Source organism: Sapajus apella, unplaced genomic scaffold (genome assembly GCF_009761245.1).
Source record: "Sapajus apella isolate SASKATOON/1434 unplaced genomic scaffold, GSC_monkey_1.0 scaffold26, whole genome shotgun sequence".
Lineage (NCBI taxonomy): Eukaryota > Metazoa > Chordata > Mammalia > Primates > Cebidae > Sapajus > Sapajus apella.
The window spans coordinates 2589603-2608286 of NW_022436966.1; the positions used below are offsets into that span (position 1 = coordinate 2589603).

General features: G+C 52.3%; 2 protein-coding genes across 2 annotated transcripts; one reads left to right on the forward strand and one right to left on the reverse strand.

Moving 5' to 3' along the window:
• Window positions 1-1141: 1141 nt before the first annotated feature.
• On the forward strand, window positions 1142-10925 carry TEX261 (testis expressed 261). Its single transcript, XM_032291807.1, has 6 exons — window positions 1142-1388; window positions 2306-2385; window positions 4117-4270; window positions 6430-6497; window positions 7630-7732; window positions 8158-10925. Exons 1-6 carry the CDS (start codon window positions 1319-1321, stop codon window positions 8271-8273), a joined length of 591 nt encoding a protein of 196 aa, XP_032147698.1. The 5' UTR covers window positions 1142-1318; the 3' UTR covers window positions 8274-10925.
• A 464-nt stretch (window positions 10926-11389) lies between these two features.
• ANKRD53 (ankyrin repeat domain 53) lies at window positions 11390-17417 on the reverse strand. Its single transcript, XM_032291808.1, is given in 7 exon segments — window positions 11390-12354; window positions 14243-14363; window positions 14804-14968; window positions 16273-16472; window positions 16780-16956; window positions 16958-17048; window positions 17248-17417. Coding segments are annotated over 7 exon segments (1692 nt in total). The 3' UTR covers window positions 11390-11586.
• Between the last annotated feature and the right edge of the window lie 1267 nt (window positions 17418-18684).

Sequence of the window (18684 nt, forward strand, 5' to 3'; positions counted from 1 at the left end):
AGCACAAGACTCCATGTCAAATAAATAAATAAATTTGAGTGTTATCAGATAGTATGTGTCCTTTCCCATTTGGCTTATTTCACTTAGCATCATGCCTTCAAGGTTCATTGATGTTGTAGCATGTGTCAGAATTTCACTTCATTTTAAGGCTAAATAATATTCCATTGCATGTTTATAGTACATTTTGTCTGTCTTTTCGTCAACCGATGGACTTTGGGTTGGTTTCCGTCTTCTGACCATTGTGAATAATGCTATGAATATTGGTGTACAAATGTCGTTGCTTTCTCAGTTCTTTTGCGTATATACCGAGAAGTAGAATTGCTGAATCATATGGTAATTGTTTTTTTTAGGAATATGTATTTATTTTTATGCATGAAAAATATGATTCGGAAATAAGCCTACTAGACTCCTACTCTTCATATATTATTTTGCATTCCTGTCTCGGCCACTAGATGGGAGACTTGTTGACAAGGACTAACGGGTTCCAGGTACCCGCCAGGAACCCTCCCAGAGGTGTAGTAAATGTATCCAGCGCCTAGTGGGCGCTCTGCGTGCCCGGCACAGGGTGAGGTGCGGGCGACACAAAGGTGCGGAACGTACCCCAAAAGAACAGCCTAGAGGGGAATTAGGCCTGAGGATGACCGATTAAAATCCCCCAACTCCTGACTGTGTCGCTTCCTGGATGTATGACCCAGGGCAAGGTAATTTCCTTTGGCCCCAGCTTCCCCATCCATAAAATGATTTACATCACCTGCTCAAATTTCGGCAAGAATACACCTGGCCTTTATCACAGAGCGTGGCACATGTTAGGAATTCAATAATTTTGTCTATGTCACCTGCGAAAGCAAGAAACAGTTTTGTGCGCAACCTGCCAGGAAGCAGGTTCTGATGAGGTTGCTGGGGCGCAGTCAGGCGGCCCTGTCCCGCCCTGGACCCCTCCAGGCTGGCGCGGGAGTGTACAGGGAGAGGCTGGAGGCTGCACTCCGACTCCCAATACGGGCGCCTGGTCCCCGCCCCTGGGGACAGTCCCGCCTCCCCTGGTCTGCCGCCTCTTGCATTCGTTCCCCCGAGTGGAGCGAGAGAGCCTGGTGGTCCGCGAGCGCAGGGCAGCGGCGGTTGGCCCTCCTCTCCTGCGGGCGGCGCTAGCACGAGCCTGACTCCCCAGCAACACTCGAGCCGGGCTCCTCTCGGCGGCGGCGCACCGTAGTCCTGCCGTCTGCGGGGCGGCGACGCAGCGGCCGCGGCGGTGGCGGCTCTGTGTCGCCGGAGCCGAAGCGCGCAGGCCCGTCCCGGCGGCCGGGGAGCGGGCGGGGGCGCCATGTGGTTCATGTACGTGCTGAGCTGGCTGTCGCTCTTCATCCAGGTGGCCTTCATCACGCTGGCCGTCGGTGAGACTGCACGACCCCGGCCCGCGCGGGCTCCCGCACCAGCATCGGTGCTCGTTGGGGGTCGCGTCGCGGGGGTTTTGGGGCCACTCGGGGTCCCCTGCCCTGCGCTCCCAGCCTTCGCCGTCCCAATCCTATCCCGCCTGGTTCTGCACCTTCTGCCGAGCCCGGCAGCCCGGCCTGACCGCGGCTCCTTCCAGGTGTCACAAAGTCCGCCACGGCTGTGCCCGGGACGGGCTGACTCGAGCGCCCCGCCCGCGCCTGCGGACCGCTAACCGCTGCCGCTCCCACTCTTCCTCGGCCCGCCGCGCGGAACTTTTCCCCGCCGCCTACCGCCGCCTTTGCCCCTCTGGCCCTTGATACTTGCTTCTCTCCTCACCTTTGACACTTCCCCTCTGGCTAGTTCCCTCTCCGCCTCAGTTGAGATATCATCTCCTCCGGGAAGTCCACAGGGGTCGATGGTCCAGCAGTTGCCCTGTCCTTTTCCTAAAGTAGCATTTCTCACGCTGAACTCGTCTGTCTCTCCTCCCTACTTGTTCTCCTTCCCCTTCCCAAGCTGAGTCAGGGAAGGATCCTTGTCTGTCTTGTTCAGCTATATCCTCAGCCCAAGGACCTGGCTCTTGCCAAGTGCCCAGCAGGTGTTTATTGAAATTCCGCTTTCTGAGGCAGAGGTTAGCATTGTACTGAGGCATCAAATGCAGACTTTCATTGTTTTTGTGGGATTTTTCCTTAGTTGCCCTAACAAAGTTTTGCTTCTCCAGACTTGGAAGAGCAAACACATGGGATGTTTGGTTTGTTCTTGACCTTCTGGAGTCCATGAAGGGTGGATGGGGACTGGGCTGCAGAGAGAGGGGTGACCAGGATGGTGGGAGTGACCCTGGCTGATGGTCTCCCTGCTTGCCCTTCTCCCCACCCCCCAGCGGCTGGACTCTATTACCTGGCAGAACTGATAGAAGAATACACAGTGGCCACCAGCAGAATCATAAAATACATGATCTGGGTAAGTGGCAACTTTCTCTAGGAGTCCTCCTTACTCTTTTGCCCTGCCTCAAAAGCAGGAATTGAGGAGAGTTTGGCATGGATGATGAGGCCTGTGCCTCTGCTGTTTCCTAAGCATACACTCTTACCTCATTGCCCTGAGTGCTGTTATGTCTGCACTCCTGGGCCCAGATCTTCCCTAACCTCCTTCCCAAGTGGCATTGTTTCACCGCAGACCTTCTCCTTTAGTCCTTAAGGTGACAGTCAAGTGTACATTCTCTGGTGACAGGACCATGGCTTTGACTTTGCTTAGCTGTCTTCTACTGTCTTTAGCCCTTTGCTCTGTTCACAGCATTTGGAACTTAGAGGAGCCGTAAGACAGTTTTGAGTATTTGTTCATTGCTGTCTTTCTAATCGGATCAAGTGATTTGTCCTAAGAGAGGCACAGCTTCGCTGGCCTCGCTCTCCCTTGGTCTAATGGGAGGCTTCTCTTACTGAAGACACCGTCCTTGCCACTGATGTCAAAGCCATAGGGTGACTGCTGGTGGACAGACTTCGTTCAGCTGCAGGAAAGGCTGGGGGTAGGGGTGTGGGTAGGGGTGCCCTTGGACAGAAAGCGTCCACAGCCGCTTAGGTCGCCTGGTGTCGGCGGCCACTTGCACTCTGGGCATGGCCTGAGGTTGGGAGTTCACAGTGGAGACAAGACTGTAGCCCTCAGCTATGGTCCAGAGGCCCAGCTTGTGGATGTTGGCACAGGGATTAGCCCTTCATTCAGCCAACTGTCACTTGTTAAGCTCTGATCTGTAGGTCATTCTGAGTCGTGTTTTTCAAACTGTAGGCTCGATTCCTTATTGGGCTATGTAATTAATTCAGTAGGTTATGATCAGCATTTAAAAGGAACATAAATAGAATTGAAATTTGAGCTTTGATCATATGTATGTATATATGTGTTGGGGGTCACAGTGTTAAATGTTTTTCTCTTTGTCTGAGATGGAGTTTTGCTCTTGTTGCCCAGGCTGGAGTGCAATGGCACTGTCTTGGGTCATTGGAACTTCCGCCTCCTGGGTTCAAGCGATTCTCCTGCCTCAGCCTCCCTAGTAGCTGGGATTACAGGCATGTGCCACCATGCCCGGCTGATTTTGTATTTTTAGTAGAGACAGGGTTTTTCCATGTTGGTCAGGCTGGTCTTGAACTCCCGACCTCAGGTGATCCCCCTACCTTGGCCTCCCAAAGTGCTGGATTACAGGTGTGGGCCACCATGCCTGACAGATATTTTTCTTACTGTGGGTTGCTGTCAAAAAACTTGAGAAATGGGTTGGCTACAGTGGCTCACACCTGTAATCCCAGCACTTTGGGAGGCTATCAGATGTTTGAGACTAGCCTGGCCAACATGGTGAAACCCTGTCTCTACTAAAGATACAAAAATGAGCTGGGCGTGGTAATACATGCCTGTAGTCCCAACTACTCAGGAGGCTGAGGCAGGAGAATTGCTTGAACCCAGGAGATCTTGCCACTGCACTATAGCGTGGATGCCACTGCACTCTAGCCTGGATGACCAAGTGAGACTCCATCTCAAAAAAAAAAAAAAAAAAGTTAACTTTGGGAGCAGAGTATCTAGTTGGGGAGGCCTGACCTGTGAAATGAGGAGATTGAAGCATGAACCTAGTGCTGCCCTTAGCAGGCTGGGAGTTGGTGAGTCCAGGAAGGTTGCCTGGAAGAAGCGCCCTGCACTGTCTGCCTCTGGTTGTTTCAGTTCTCCACCGCTGTACTGATCGGCCTCTACATCTTTGAGCACTTCCCCACCAGCATGATTGGCGTGGGCCTCTTCACCAACCTCGTCTACTTTGGCCTCCTCCAGACCTTCCCCTTCATCATGTTGACCTCGCCTAACTTCATCCTGTCGTGTGGTGAGAGGGGACAGGGTTGGGGAGGCAGCGGACGTGGTTGGGTGTGCTGATCTCCATCCTGGGCACTAAAGGGGATACAGAGAAAGGAAGTCAGCCGCTGAAGTCCTCCAGGAGGCCAGGCAGATTGGGAAGATGTGGTTGTCACTCCTGAGGACTCTAGAGCCCACCTTGGCTCTAGTGAGTAGAATTTGTTGGAGCTGGGGGCTCAGACAGGGAGGGCTTTCCCAGAGAGGTAAGTCTGAAGAATAGTTTGGGAAATAAGAGGTTGTGGATTGGCTGAGGCAGGGCCCCTAGCTGGGCAGTTCCAGCCTCAAAAAAATCACTTGGCCAGAAAAAGCTCAAAGCCCTTCTTTAGTAGACAGGCAGGCAGCTCCCCATCCAGTCTTCAGACCCAAAGTCATGGTTAGGACTGGAGCCTCATGGGGCTGTGAGTGCCTTGCAGACTGGCCTGGTGTGAATGCCTCCTGAGGGCTGCAGCTTCCCATCTCATTCTCACTGGTTGCTGCTCCCTCGGGCTTGAACCTGGGTGTGGAGGACCCAGTCTTCTTTGGCTTTGCCTGGCCACCACTTTCTGACCCTGGGGAATCATTGCCTTTCTTTGGGCCTTAGCTTCTCCATCTCTTTAGAGAGGATGTTTCTGAAAGAACTGTTGGGAGACTCAGTGGGCAAATAGGAGCTGTGTATAGATATTTACAGATATTTGGAAAAGGCTTTGCAAAGTATTTTGGTTGCCAAGATTGCCATTGCTCCTGTTCATCATTACTGCCCACCCTAGCTTGTGGTCAGGGTATCAGATGGAGTTAGGGGCTTTTTATAGTGACTTTTCTATTTCTGTGAGAGAGCCTGGAGAGTGAATATTATCCACACAGAGGGCATATTATTAAAGCCAAACTGGTTTCTTCCTTGGGCGCTTGGTGTGATTTCACCAAAAAATTTGTTCAGCAGAGGTTTGTTTAGGGAGCCCTTCCAAGGAGACCAGGCCCCTCTGTCCCAGGGAAAAACTCCTGCCCCCAACCCCTCAGCAGCAGGCTCACCTGACGCTTGTCATTCCCTTGACCTGCCCTTTGATGCCTAAAAGAGTTTTTCCAAAAGATCTTGTGGGCACCAGCCACTATCCTACCTCCCATTATCTCTTAGCCCTAGAGTGTGGCTAGGCATAGGAGAACTATAGTCTTTGCCTTAGAATGAGAGGCAGGGGAGAAGAAAGGAGACATGGTCATTGCTGTCAGGTGTGTGTGTGAGGGGACAATCAGTTTCAGGAGCCATGTTCTTTCTGGTGCCTGCCCTTCACCTCACCATGGGAACAGGCAGGGATGACTGTCTCTTGAGCAGCCTGTGTCCAGGATGTGCACATGTGCCCTCTGTTGTAAACTCAGTTGCACACCAAGGAGGGGCAGCTGTGTATGTCCAGAACATATCAGTTCATACCAGTATGCCTTACCTCGGGGCAGGATGGGGAAGGACCCCCTCCCCCAGAACACTGAGGAACCCAAAGATTGCACCTCAAAGCATCTAGCAAGTCTTTTTTTTTTTTTTAATACTGTAAGTTCTGGGGTATCTGTGCAGAACCTGCAGGTTTGTTACATAGGTATACACTATGTAACAAACATCATGTGCCACGATGGTTTGCTGCATCCATCACCCCGTCATCTACATTAGGTGTTTCTCCTAATAGCATCTAGCAAGTTTTACCCTTTCATTCCGGAGGAAGTGAGAGCCTTTGATTTGAGCAGGACTTCTCCCTGCTGCCCAGTTTGGAGTAGAGCCTCTTAAGGGCACCTAATCTGCGCACCCGTGACTTCTGCCTACCTGCCACTGTGGGAGAGCTTTCTTTAGCACTCATATCCTCTAAAAATGAGGTTAATTGTCATGATGCTTTGGATTATGTAACATAGAAGTCTCATTTTTATAACATGCAAGGCGCTTTCTTACTTTCCACTTTTACTCAGAATGCCCTGTGCAGTGGGCAAGTTGAGGCTCATTCTCCCGTTTTAACGGAAGAATGGGAAATAGTTCTAGGCAATAGCCTACCCTGAGTTGAGTGTAAAGTCAGGCCTAAGACTCCCTGGAGGCTCCCAACTTCTGACGACCTTTTGAAGTGAAAAGTACAGCTTTCTCTTATTCCCCTTAAACTGACTGACTGTTCATTCCCTCAACAGGATTAGTGGTGGTGAATCATTACCTAGCATTTCAGTTTTTTGCAGAAGAATATTATCCCTTCTCAGAGGTAAGAAGTGTCCGGTACATTCAGCTGTTAACAGTGACAGGGGAGTAAAAGGGAACTTGCATGGTTTACTTTGTGAACTTAGCTATGATTTGAAACTGAAGCTGTTCAAGGATTATATGTTTGAAAAAAAAATAAAACATAGATGGTTAGAGAGAGCAGTGTAGATGGGGACAGAAGGCATAGATGGTTAGAGAAGGCAGTGTGTGTGAGAGGCCGGGCACAGTGGCTCACGCCTGTAATCCCAGCACTTTGGGAGGCTGAGGTGGGTGGATCACAAGGTCAGGAGTTCAAGACCAGCCTGGCCAACATGGGGAAACTCCATCTCTACTGAAGATACAAAAAGTAGCTGGGTGTGGTAGTGGGCAGCAGTAATCCCAGCTACTCAGAGGCTGAGGTAGGAGAATCACTTGAACCTGGGAGGTGGAGTTTGCAGTGAGCTGACATCACACCACTGCACTCCAGCCTGGGCGACAGAGGGAGACTCCATCTCAAAAAAAAAAAAAAAAGAAGAGAAGGCAGTGTGGATGGGAACAGGAGGTATAGATGGTTAGAGAGAGCAGTGTGGGTGGGGACAGAAAGCGCACCTTTGGCTGAGGCAGGGAGGACACTGCTCCTCCTAAGTGAGTCCTTTGGGTTCCCCTGGGGGGGTCATCCTGAAGTCAGGAAGGGGCACTAGGGTGGCCTTCTCTGACACAGTCCTCACAGGGCAAGGGTGGGCTGCAGTCCTGAGCCCCAGCTTTTCCCAGTGGCTACCAAGGTTTTCTTCCCTCACAATTTCTCCACACCCTGCTGCTCCAGTTTGAACCTCTGGGAAGAGCAAGGTCACTTCTTTGGGGAGTGTGGTTCAGTCAGTCATGGCTTAGCACTTAATCTGCCTCCTTCAGTCCAGGGGAGTTGCTTCCTGGTGACCAAGATGTAGGGATTGTGGTCGCATTCAGTCATCTTCAGCCCCCACCTTTCCCCAGAGAAGTATTTCGATGTCTGAGGGTGGCTTTCCCCACTTCCCAGGTCTGGGCCCCCGTTGGAGATTAAGTGTGGCCCTCTGTGTACTCTTGACCAACACGCAGTGACCACACCCAGCCCACTCTTTGCACCTCCAGGGTACCCTCTTCTTAGTCTCTCTTGTTGCCAGGTCCTGGCCTATTTCACTTTCTGCCTGTGGATAATTCCATTTGCGTTTTTTGTGTCACTTTCGGCTGGGGAGAATGTCCTGCCCTCTACCATGCAGCCAGGAGGTGAGAAGGGGTTTTTAAGGGGCTGAGGTGGGAGCAAGCCAGCAAGGCTTGGGTTGGCAGGGGTCCACTGAGGGAACCAGAGTCTAGCCCTGTGTTGGAGACACTTGGGCTCAGAGTTGGGATAGCTGTGTACACACACACCAGAGTCTAGCCCTGTGTTGGAGACACCTGGGCTCAGAATTGGGATAGCTATGTTCACACACACACACACACGAACCAGAGTCTAGCCCTGTGTTGGAGACACCTGAGCTCAGAGTTGGGATAGCTGTGTTCACACACACATACACACACACACGAACCAGAGTCTAGCCATAGCCGTGTGTTGGAGACACCTGGACTCACAGTTGGGATAGCTGTGTTCACACACACACATACACTGTCTCTTTCTCTCTCTCACTTTCATCTTCTTGCCTGTGTCTCCACAGATGACGTCGTCTCCAATTATTTCACCAAAGGCAAGCGGGGCAAACGCTTAGGGATCCTGGTTGTCTTCTCCTTCATCAAAGAGGCCATTCTACCCAGTCGTCAGAAGATATACTGACCCCCGTGCGGGCAGGATGTGGGGGCAAGATCAGGAGAGTCAGGCCCCTGGGCCTCTATGCCAGGTGGGGGCCGGAAGCCGGAAAGGCACCCAACACCAGCCCCGGCTTTCCTCCCCTCAACTCTGATGCCCCATCCCTTTCCTCCTTGGTGGGGGTTCAGCTTGGCTCAGATCTGATGCTGCAGGAGGCTATAACCTCAGAGGGCACCAGGGAGGGTGGCAGAGCCTGCTTAGCCAGGAGGCCGAGGTCCTGCAGCTCTCCCCTGTCCCTTCCAAGGTGGGTCAGGAGGTTCTGGCCCAGCTGGGGCAGGCAGGGCAGGGTCTGTGAGGCTGAAGAGCAGATGGTGACAAGTTCTCTGGGCAGGTGGCCATGGGGAGGGGCCATGGCTTGGCATGTCCAACAGAAATAGTTTTTGCTGTCGAACCGTGATTTCTGTCCAAATGCGGATTTCCATTTGAATAAAGCTTCTAGGTGGCACTGTTTGCCTTAATACCCTGACAGTTCATCTTCCTTTCTTCCTGCTAACCTTCTGCCCTGGACTGGACTCACTTTTCTGCCCCAGGGACTCCTTTACTGGGTTTGGGTCTCGCCCATCCTAAGGGACTGTTCTTCTAGCCCTTAGTGGGAAGGGGGCAGGGGTGAAGAGCTGAGCCTGGTCAGGGAGTGGGAAGTGGGCCTAGAGGCAGCCTCTCTGATGCACTCTCTTCTATCTCTTTCCCCAAGGCTCTATGATTGTCAAACTGGGAGTAGGAGAGGGGACAATTCAGGACTGGGCTAGATTTCCAGAAGAACATCTATAATATTCTATTTATAAATCTTCCTCTGGGAGAGGAGTGGTTTCTGGCTGAATGCTATCTTAGGCTCAAGGAGAAACAAAATAAAAATCAGCTTCCAGGCAGCCTGTTTTTAAAGAAATGGGACTAATGGGAGAAGCTGTTTGTCCCTGTAACAGCGTCCGAGGTCTGGCCCTCTTCTGTGCACTCTTGGCTCCTGGGGAGATATCTCTGCCTTCTAAGAAGGCAGGCCAGGTCTTCGGCACAGACCAGCATTTGTTGACCTTGCACTCCAACTACAGTGCCTTGCAAGTGCTCAACCGTAAATATTGGAATGAAGTCCCCATGAGAGCCATTTCTGGCCATGTTCTATACCTCAAAGTGAGGCTAGCTGGTGCAGAGATGAACTGTACACATGTGATATCTTTGAGCCACTGGAAAAACCCCTGTGCTTGAAAATATTTCCTCTATATCATGCCTGAAGTTCTATCATAGCCCTTCGTTTCCTTGACTTTAGCATTTATCTTCTCTTAATACCAGCTTTCCCTTTCACCAAGAGGAAGAGCACATTTTGGTCTTCTCTCACAGTAACTGTGACGGCTAGGCCCTTTTTTCCTATGCAGACCAGGATACACAAGGCAGAGGACACTGGAGGCCAGCCTCATCCTCCTATTGGGCTGACAGCTGGCCCTTCTCCCTCTGCTGCTTGGTTCCTCACCTTGATGATGTGGCTTTGCCCCCTCCACTCTACTGCCAGTGTTCTCCCAGGGGTTGCTAAATCCAACGGACCCCTTTCATATCTTACTGGATCTGGGCAGCATCTGACATGGCTGATCACCCCTTGCTTCTTGGATCGCACTTCCCTGGCACCCCTGTAGCTAGTTGTCCTCTTACCTCTCTGGCTGTTTCTTTCAGGCTCCTGTGCAAGCTTCTCCACTTGCCTGTGCACAGTAGGGTCTTTCAGAGTTCTGTTGTGGGCTCCCTAGGGAAGCCCATCCATCTGGAGGATTTCAGGGACTGCAGAGGCATTGAGAGTTGACCTCCAGCCCCAACATCCTTCCTGATTACCTGAACCACAGTTTTGCTGCCTTCTGGGTGCGTAGATGATTCAAGTCCACGGCCCAGATGGTACGTGCTGTCCTCTGCAAACCTGCCTCTTCTGGGTACTTGCCTTGGCCCTGAGATCACTCAGGAGCCAGACAGGACACCTGTCTTCTATTCCTGTTTTCTCTTTCTGCCCACCATGTCCAGTTTCTCAAAGTGGTCAAGTCTACCTTAACATCTGTTGATTTGAGCCACTCCCACTGTCATCAGCTTTCACCTGGATTACTGTGACAGCCTCTTGCTGCTTCTCTATCCCTTGGCCAGACCTGTCTCCCTAAAATGCATTGCATAGCTGATCAAGTCACTCTCTGGCCTAAAACCCTCCATGGCTTCCCACTGCCCTCAGGATAAAGTCCAGACCCCTCAGCATGGATTGTGAGACTCATGGTGTCCTGGTCCCTGCTCACCTCTCTGGCCTCATCACTTGCCTTCTTGCATTCTGGGCCCCACTTGTATCCAGAGATACTGTGGCTCTGTCTTGCCACTGATTCTGCTTTTCTTTTGGTCACAGAGAAAGGGTACTTTCTCTGTCAAGTCTCAGCTTGTCAAGTCTCAAACTTCCTCCAAGGAGGTTTAGCTATACCCTCTCCTCCCCAACCCCCAGCCCGGCATACCACACAGATCACTCTGCACTCACTTGCCTGCTTCATGGTCATCTCTCCACTAGACTGTAAGCTCCTTGAGGGCAAGGACTGTCCTGGAATTTTTGTATTAACAGTGCCTGGCTTGATGCCTGGCACCTAGAAAGCACTCAATAAATGTTTGTTTAATGAATGAATTGTAGTGATGTGTACAAGGGGATACAGGGGAGCCAGTTAATTTTCTGGAGGAAATACAAGTGCTTTCATAGACTCAGATGGAAACCACACATCCTTCGCCTCCCTGGTTGTGCTGCCCATGCCTCCCAGAACTGCAGAAACCTCAGTGGCCGCTGGGAATAAGGATGGCAGCCCATAGTAGCAGGGAAGCCCATGCCAGGGAGACATACTAGCTGCTCTCCACCCCATTCTGGGTCTCAGCCTAGAGCCTGCAGCAGGAAGGGCTTAATCTGAACAAGGAACAGAATTTCCCAGTAGGTCCTTCCATCCTGGAAGCCTGGGCCATTCTGGGAGGGAGGGCAGTGAGGGTGCCGAAGTATCACTTTTACAATGCCAGGGTGAAGGATAGCGACTGACCCCGCCCCCCCACTCTGAACCTAACTTGGATTTCCTGGGCGGTGGGGAGGGGGTGGTGGCGGGTTGGGGGAGCAAGAGACTTACTTGCAGAGAGAAGGGAGGCCTGGGGTCTGGGCTTTTGATTGGAAAGGGAGACTCCTTCAGCTTGGGAGTGGGAAGCCTATAGGCATCTCTCCCCCTTTCCTCCCCTTCCACAACATGAATCGCCACACCTCAGCCTTCACTGGACTGCCTCAGTTGGAGAGGTAGCCATAATAACTTTATGGGTGGGTTTGCGGGCAGGGCAGGGCGGGGAGCCCTTGATGAGATCGCACAGCTGCCAGGAAGGCTTCATCAAATGTGTCACGCAGGTTCATGGTCAGAGTGTCGGTCCAGAAGGTGTCATTACCCAGGTGCCTCTTCCGGGGCACTTCCCTCATGCTGATGGGGTAAAAACCCTGGGGCACCTTCATTCTGTAAGGCCACACACGTGGATATAGCGTGCGGAGTATCACTTCGAAAGGCAGCCGTGGCACTGGTGCCACCCAGTGGCCATCCACTGTGTGCAGCTGCGCACCTCCGTGCCCGTCAGGTGTCACCTCCAGGAAGCTGCTGAAGTCGTGCTCCGGGCTGGGGTCTGGATGCACGCCCAGGCGGATGCCCTGCGGATGGCTGATCTGGGTGATGGGGGATCTGGCAGGGTTGTTGCTAACATTCCACATCATCGGCCGCTTGACCGTGGGGTTCCTATAGATGGGCTTGGGCATCTCTGTGGGCTGTGGCATGCGTTGCAGGCGCTCCTCCACAGAGGGGTGGGTGGGGTTCCTATAGATGGGCTTGGGCATCTCTGTGGGCTGCGGCATGCATTGCAGGCGCATCTCCACAGAGGGCTGGAAGCTCCTGGAACACTGTGATCTCCGTTGCTCGGGGGTCTTGGAGAGAGCGGTGACCCTGGCTTGCTTGGTGTTAGAGACCAGAGAGTGGCCTGGGTGCAGCTTGCTGTGGAGCCACTTTCTGATAGCAGCTTCTTTGAGCATTTTGTGCTCTTTCTGTAACAATAGAGGGCACAAGACAGTCATGGAGGCCTGCTGCCCTCTGCTTCTGTGCAAGGAGGTCCTGTATCCATAGCCTTTGGAAACTGCGATCTGATGGATGAGGGAAACCCTGAGTCTGATGAGAGGAACACCTACCTCATGGGAGCCTGTGTTGCAAAGGGGGAGACAGCTTTTCTCATAAGGGAGCCCCTGGGCTGATGGGGGAGACAATGCACCTCTCCCACAGGGGAGATCTCCAATCTGATGGGGGAGATATAGCCTCTGCCCTAGGTGAGCCTCCAACTTGACATGGGAGACACAGTCCCTGACCTACGGAAATCCTCATGTCTTACAAAAAGACAAGTCCCCTCTTCTCCCTCCACAGGAATCTTCAGTCTGATAGTGGAGACATGTCCTGCCATAAGAGAGTCTCTGGTGTGTTGGGGGGAAAGGCAAATGGGAAGTGCAAACAGCATCCTTGACCCTGGAAGGAGGCAGCAGAAAGGACCGGATGGCCTGATGTGGACACACGTCATGGAAGTGGTGGGCCTTGGGAAGTCAGGTAGGGAGGATACAGTTGGCTGGCTCTCCAGGTCCGGTGGCAGCAACTCAATCTAGCTCTGTTCTTGCCTCCACTGGAGCCTTCCATATGTTGTCACAGAACCTCCCCCACTCCCATTGTCTCACTGTCTCACTCCCAGACTGTTGCTAAGCAATCAGGGGCTTTGGAGATTGACCCAGCTCCAGAGGCAGGCTCTGCTTATGCTAAGCCAATCACCATAATTCCATCAGACCTTGCCCCAGACCTAAGTCAGTCAGCATATGGCTTTCCTTTAGTTCTAGCCAAGGAACAAGAACGGGCACTTGAGCAAATTGACGCCATAAGAGATGAGGGGAGATGTAAGAAGCTTCTGAAAAAGGTTAGAGCTACAGGAAACAGATGGGCCTTGCCTCTTCCGGACAGTGTGTGACTCTGAGGACTGGTGACCCTGACATCAGAGGAGGATAGGCTAAGGCCTGGAGAGTAATGCCACTGAAACAGACCAGGCATGCTGGAGTCACCAGCTCCAAAGCCCTCCCCACTTCAGGATTCACTTAAGATTCCCAGTATCTTCTGAGTTTTCTGGGTTTTGCACCCTATATAATTACACCTGCTTAAAATCCCTTCTTGCCCAGTCAAGGTCCTTCACTGATCTGGGCTCCTGCCAAATCTTGTCAGCCTCTAACTTACATCTGATCCTCAGCTGCTCTGAGTTTTCAGTTCTCTGCATACATCATGTTCCCAGGTGCCTCTATGCCTTTCCACATGGCTGCTCTTTATGCAGGTCAGCCCTTCCCTCCTTCATGTAGCCAGTTGCTGCACATGTTTAAAGACTCCTCTGAAGCATCATCCCTCCTGACACCCTGCTGGACCCTCTCCTCCTTGATGGGGATGTAACCTGCCTCCTCTGCTAGACTTTAAGCTCCTTGAGCATGGGGGTCACATATTCATCTTTGGACCTCAGGGTCTAGCAGGTGCCTGGCGCAGAGTGAATGCCCAGTGCCTGCTGGAAGGAAGGGTGGATCTTTTTAACCAGAGTGTGAGACCCAATTACAGGCAGGGCCTTGGTCTCATTGCAGGTTCATCCTGAAGGAGGAAGTGCACTAGGAGGGGCCCAGAAATATTTGCAAATTTAAACTTGCTTAAATTGGCTTTCTAACACAAGATAAGACTTTTGACCAAAAGACTGGCTTATTTAAAAGAGTAGAATTTCAGTCAGAGTACGGGGGGTTAGTACAGGGGAAAGGGTGGTTCTTTATGGGTGTGCTTCTAGCTACTCCTCTACAATATGTGGGTCACTGTCCCCTCCGCTCACATGCCTGGATAGCAGCTGGCGCCTGGCCCCCCCTGCTTCCCCCTTACTTGATACTCAATCAGGTAGTTGTGCTCCATGAGAGCCAGCTGGCTCTTGAATGTCTTCATTTTCCCCATCTCACGGGCAAAATCCTTCTTGTCCTTTTTCCACATGGCATCCTTCAAGAACCTGGTACCAAGGTCGGGGTGGGGGTGTCATCCCACAGTGACAGAGCTTCCACCTGGGCTGGGAAGACTGGCTGCTGCTGAGAGCTTGGAGGGGGGTGAGGGGAGCTGCCAGAGGGTCTCTGGCTTCCTACTTACTTTAGGTGAAAGAGGAAAATTCCTTGATGACCTGGTCACCACCCTCCTGCTAACGAGCCAGGGACCCCAGGGCAGGGAAGGAGGGCAGTGATCAACCTAGAGGGCAGGGGACCTGGGCAGACTTACCCCCCAGCCCAGGTGATGAGGTAATTGCCTCATTCTAAATATCCTGGGCTGTAGACGCATCCCCCAGCTGCCTGGCTTCCCAACCCTCCCCTTAGAGGCTCAGCCGTGGTGAGGGCCCTAGGGAAAAGGCTGGGGGAGGGGAAGGGAGTGGCAGGCTGCAAGTGGTTCTCACACTGTTACCGGGCACAGGCACGATGGTTCCATATTTTGCAGAAGTCAATGGGTTTGTAGCCCATAGCATCTTGGGCATGGACGTTGGCACCACTCTGCACCAGGACCTTCACACAGTCTAGCAGGCCCTCACGGGCTGCCAGGTGCAGGGGCGTGGAGCCGTTGCAGGTCTGACTGTGGAAGTCCCCGCCAGTGGGGATGAGGACAGAAAGGAAAGAGAAAGGGCATCTGCCCATCAGATAGAGGGACACACCAGTTTCCAGGCCCTGCTCTACCATTAGGGTTATTGGGTGACCCTAGCTGTCTCTTCCCCTTTCGGTATGTCAATTTCCTTTACTGTAGAGGGAGGGATTGGACTATGTGAATAGTACAAAACTGACTTTAGGAGGTATGTAACAGTTAAGAACTGCTGGAAGGAGAGCTGGCTTGTTTCAGAGACCACTAACCTCATCCACTCTTAAACCAACTAGCCCTCTGCCATTTCCCTATGCTTCACCACGGCCCACAAGAGCTGCATGACCTGAGCCTAACCTCCTCGATCTTATCCTTTGACCTTGCCCAGTCTTTCCCAACACATGGTCTTTGCATATGATGTTCCCTCTATCTGGAACACTTCCCTGCTTCCCTGACTCTTTGCATGGCTGGCTCACTCTCAGTCTTCAGGTTGCAATTTAAATGTCACCTCCTTAGAGGTGATTGCTTCATCCAAAATAGATCCTCCCCCTACCCGCTTTACTCCCCACTCCATCACCATGTTTATTTTTTTCATAACCACTTCCCATGCTCTGTCAGGATTTTGTTCACTTATTTGTTTGCTAATTTGCTGTCTGCTCCTGCACTAGTATGTCAGCTTCATGAGGAGAGGGACCATTTGTGACTCTAGCATAGTGCTTAGCACATAGTGCATGCTTGATACTTTGAATGCATGCAGTCTCCTGTATGCCATGCACGTTTCAGTGATCACAGCAGTCCCATGTGATAGGCACTACCATTCTCTCAAATTTCAGTTGAAGACATTGAGACAGAGGTTCCCAAACTTAGCTATAAGTTAGAAGCACCTGGGGATCTTTTCTGACTTCCAAAGCCCAGCTCACACCACAGACCCAAAATCACAGCCTTTGGATTGGAACACAGGTGTTCATATTTTTAAGCTCCCTAGGTGATTCCAGTGTACACTTAAGTTTGGGAACCAGGGAAGTTTGGGAACCAGGGCAGTGGGGCTTAGAGATTGAGTGACTTGCCTAAGGTCCTGCTGTCTGCTAGCAAGTTGCAGAGCTGGGATGGGGACTAGGTCTGTCCTCTCCCAAAGCCCAGTCTCTTTAACTACTACACCATGTGGGTTCCAGATTGCTTTATGTGGGACTCAATCCTTATCACCTCCCACAGCCCCTCTGCCTGTCTTGTATGGATTTGCCTGCCTGCAAGTCGGGCTCCTGTGCCCAGTCTGCAGCCTCCCTCCTGAAGCAGGCTGGACTCACACATTGAGGGCTGCCCCTTTCTCCAGCAGGTAGTAGATGCAGGGGAGGGCCACACTAGTGTTGTCCCTGTGGATGACGAGGTGCAGGGGGGTCTGGCTATCATTGGTCAGCAGGTCCACGGGAAACTTGAACTCCTCTACCAGGACCTGCAGGCATGCAAGCTTGCCCCGTTGGGCTGCGAAGTGGATGGCAGTAAAGCCCTGTGAGGTCCAGAGCAGGCAGGAGGAGGCTGAGTGGGGTTGAGGTCCCAGGGTCTACAACTTAATTTATATAAATTTACTCTCTTCCCTGTGTCCCTAGGAATGCTCACACCCCTTTGCTAATTAACCAGTGTGTGTTCATCAGACCACCCAATCTCCCTGTCCCCAAAATGGTCCTTCCACAGCCAGAAGATGAGTTAAATTAGGAGAATGTACCCAGAAAAGGACATCTCTTCTCCAGGTGACCACTCCGAGCTGGGTAGCGCGAGAGGGACCTCGGTCCTTGCCCCCACACTCAAGGCCTTACCTTGTTGTTGGTGGGGATTTCCCCGAGGCTCTGGTTCAGACAGAACCGCAGCCATTCCACGTTGCCCACAGTGGCCGCGATCAGCTGATAGTAGCTCCGGATCGCCGTCTGGTGGATTGCAGTCTGGTGGATCGCTGTCTGGTCGGACTCCTTGCTGGGACTGGGGTCAGCGCAGGGCTGGTGAGCGAGGCAGGGCGGGGGCGGGGGGGCGCGTGGCGAGGGCAGTAGCCTGTGCTCGAAGGCGGTCGGCGAGGCCCGGCAGGGGCGGGCTGGTGGGCAGGGCAGTGGGGAATCCACCCTGGGCCACAGCCCGGGCACCTCTTGGGAGGCGATCTCTGGCCCCCGCCCGGCTCTCCGGGCTTCTCCGGCCGCAGCCTCGGCCTCCGCCTGTTTGGTCCATGCAGGACCAAGGAGTCGCTGGGCCGGGTTCTCGCGCCCCGCAGCGGGACACCCTCTCCCCTGACCCACCTGGGCTGCTTGGACTCTTCGTCAGTCCAGGTGGCCTTCAAGGAGACTTTGTTCTCCCGCTGCACGGAGCCAAGTGGAGCTGGCTGCGGCTTAGCCCCTCTTCCTTCTCCCCTTTCTGAGTGCCAGCTTCCCGAGCCCGCCCGCCGAGCTGTGCTGCCCGCGGAGGACATCAAGGGGCTGGAACTCGGACCTGCCGGCGCCTCGCCCCCAGGGACCGCTCCTTCCCGACCCTTCCAGGCCGCCAGGGTCCGGCCGCCTCACTCGCTGGAGGGGCAGAGACCCGGCGCCTCGGGGGACCCTGCCCGCCTGCAGCCCCACCCGACGCTCCGCTCCCAACCGGAGCCAAACCCCTCACCCAACCTCCCAGCCCTGCTGCCGGGGAAACTCAGCATCAAACACGCAAACAACAAAGACTCTTAGCTTTTGTTTCCGATTATCAAACTAATAAGTAGAAAACAGAAATGTTCAACGTGGAAATAAAAAATGACCATCCTACCACCCACAGAAATCACGGTCTGTTGCAATATATATGCATATCATGACTCTTTTTTGTTTTTTTGCATCTCTTTTCATTTAATAGCATTATATTATGAGCTAGCGCCCATTATTCTACATACTGAACGTACATTATGATACAACCACAGCCCAACGTCATAATGGCTGTGCCATTGTTTCACCTGTGCTGCCAAGAACAAAATGGCTCAACTCTGGTTGTTTTCTTAGAATGGATTTTTGGGAGTGGAATCACTAGGTGAAAGGGAATGAATATTTTTTAGCTGTCAATATGGGGTTGGAAACTGCCTTCCAGGAAGATTATATGTTCCCTTCCACTTCCACCTGCAGTGAAGTGGGTGCGCTGCACATCAGCCATGTGGCTTTGGACAAGTTACTTGCCTTAGTTTCTGCACCAGCAAGATGGGGATAATAGAGCCTACTTTATAAGGAATGAAGGAATTCAAACAACGAGCTAGCCGAGAGGCACTACCTGCGAATCTGCTGTTACTCAAAGAGGAGCTATTCAAACTATTGCTAGCATCAGATATTAGGATTTTAAGTAAATGTTCACTCATCTTGCAGCGCAAATGATGTTCTAGCGCGGCTCTTTAATCACCAACAAGCTTCAACATGTAATTATCGGTGTTTTTTCCTTCTAGGAATTCTCTTTTTATGCACATTGTTCTTTGAGGGCCTTCCTGTGTTTCCCACTATAAAACTTACTAGCATAGTGAGCCTTTATGTATGTTATATTTGTTGTCAATATTTTCCCCAGTTCGCCTTTTGACTTTTTAGAGTAGATAGTAACCAAGCAATAACTGCGGCTTGAGTCAGTGTTGTCTTCCTGAGCCGTCCACATTCTTACCCTTCTCAACAGGAATGACCCCAAGTTTGTCAGAAGGCTCCTGTGGCTCCAGGGTCAATTCTGGGCATATCTGACTA

Excerpts from the sequence above, each read along its gene's own strand:
- TEX261 (XM_032291807.1), top strand. The coding sequence starts at position 1,319 with ATGTGGTTCATGTACGTGCTGAGCTGGCTGTCGCTCTTCATCCAGGTG. Across the intron at positions 4,271-6,429 it reads TAACTTCATCCTGTCGTGTG|GATTAGTGGTGGTGAATCAT; the intron begins GTGAGAGGGGAC and ends TTCCCTCAACAG. Across the intron at positions 7,733-8,157 it reads CTCTACCATGCAGCCAGGAG|ATGACGTCGTCTCCAATTAT; the intron begins GTGAGAAGGGGT and ends GTGTCTCCACAG.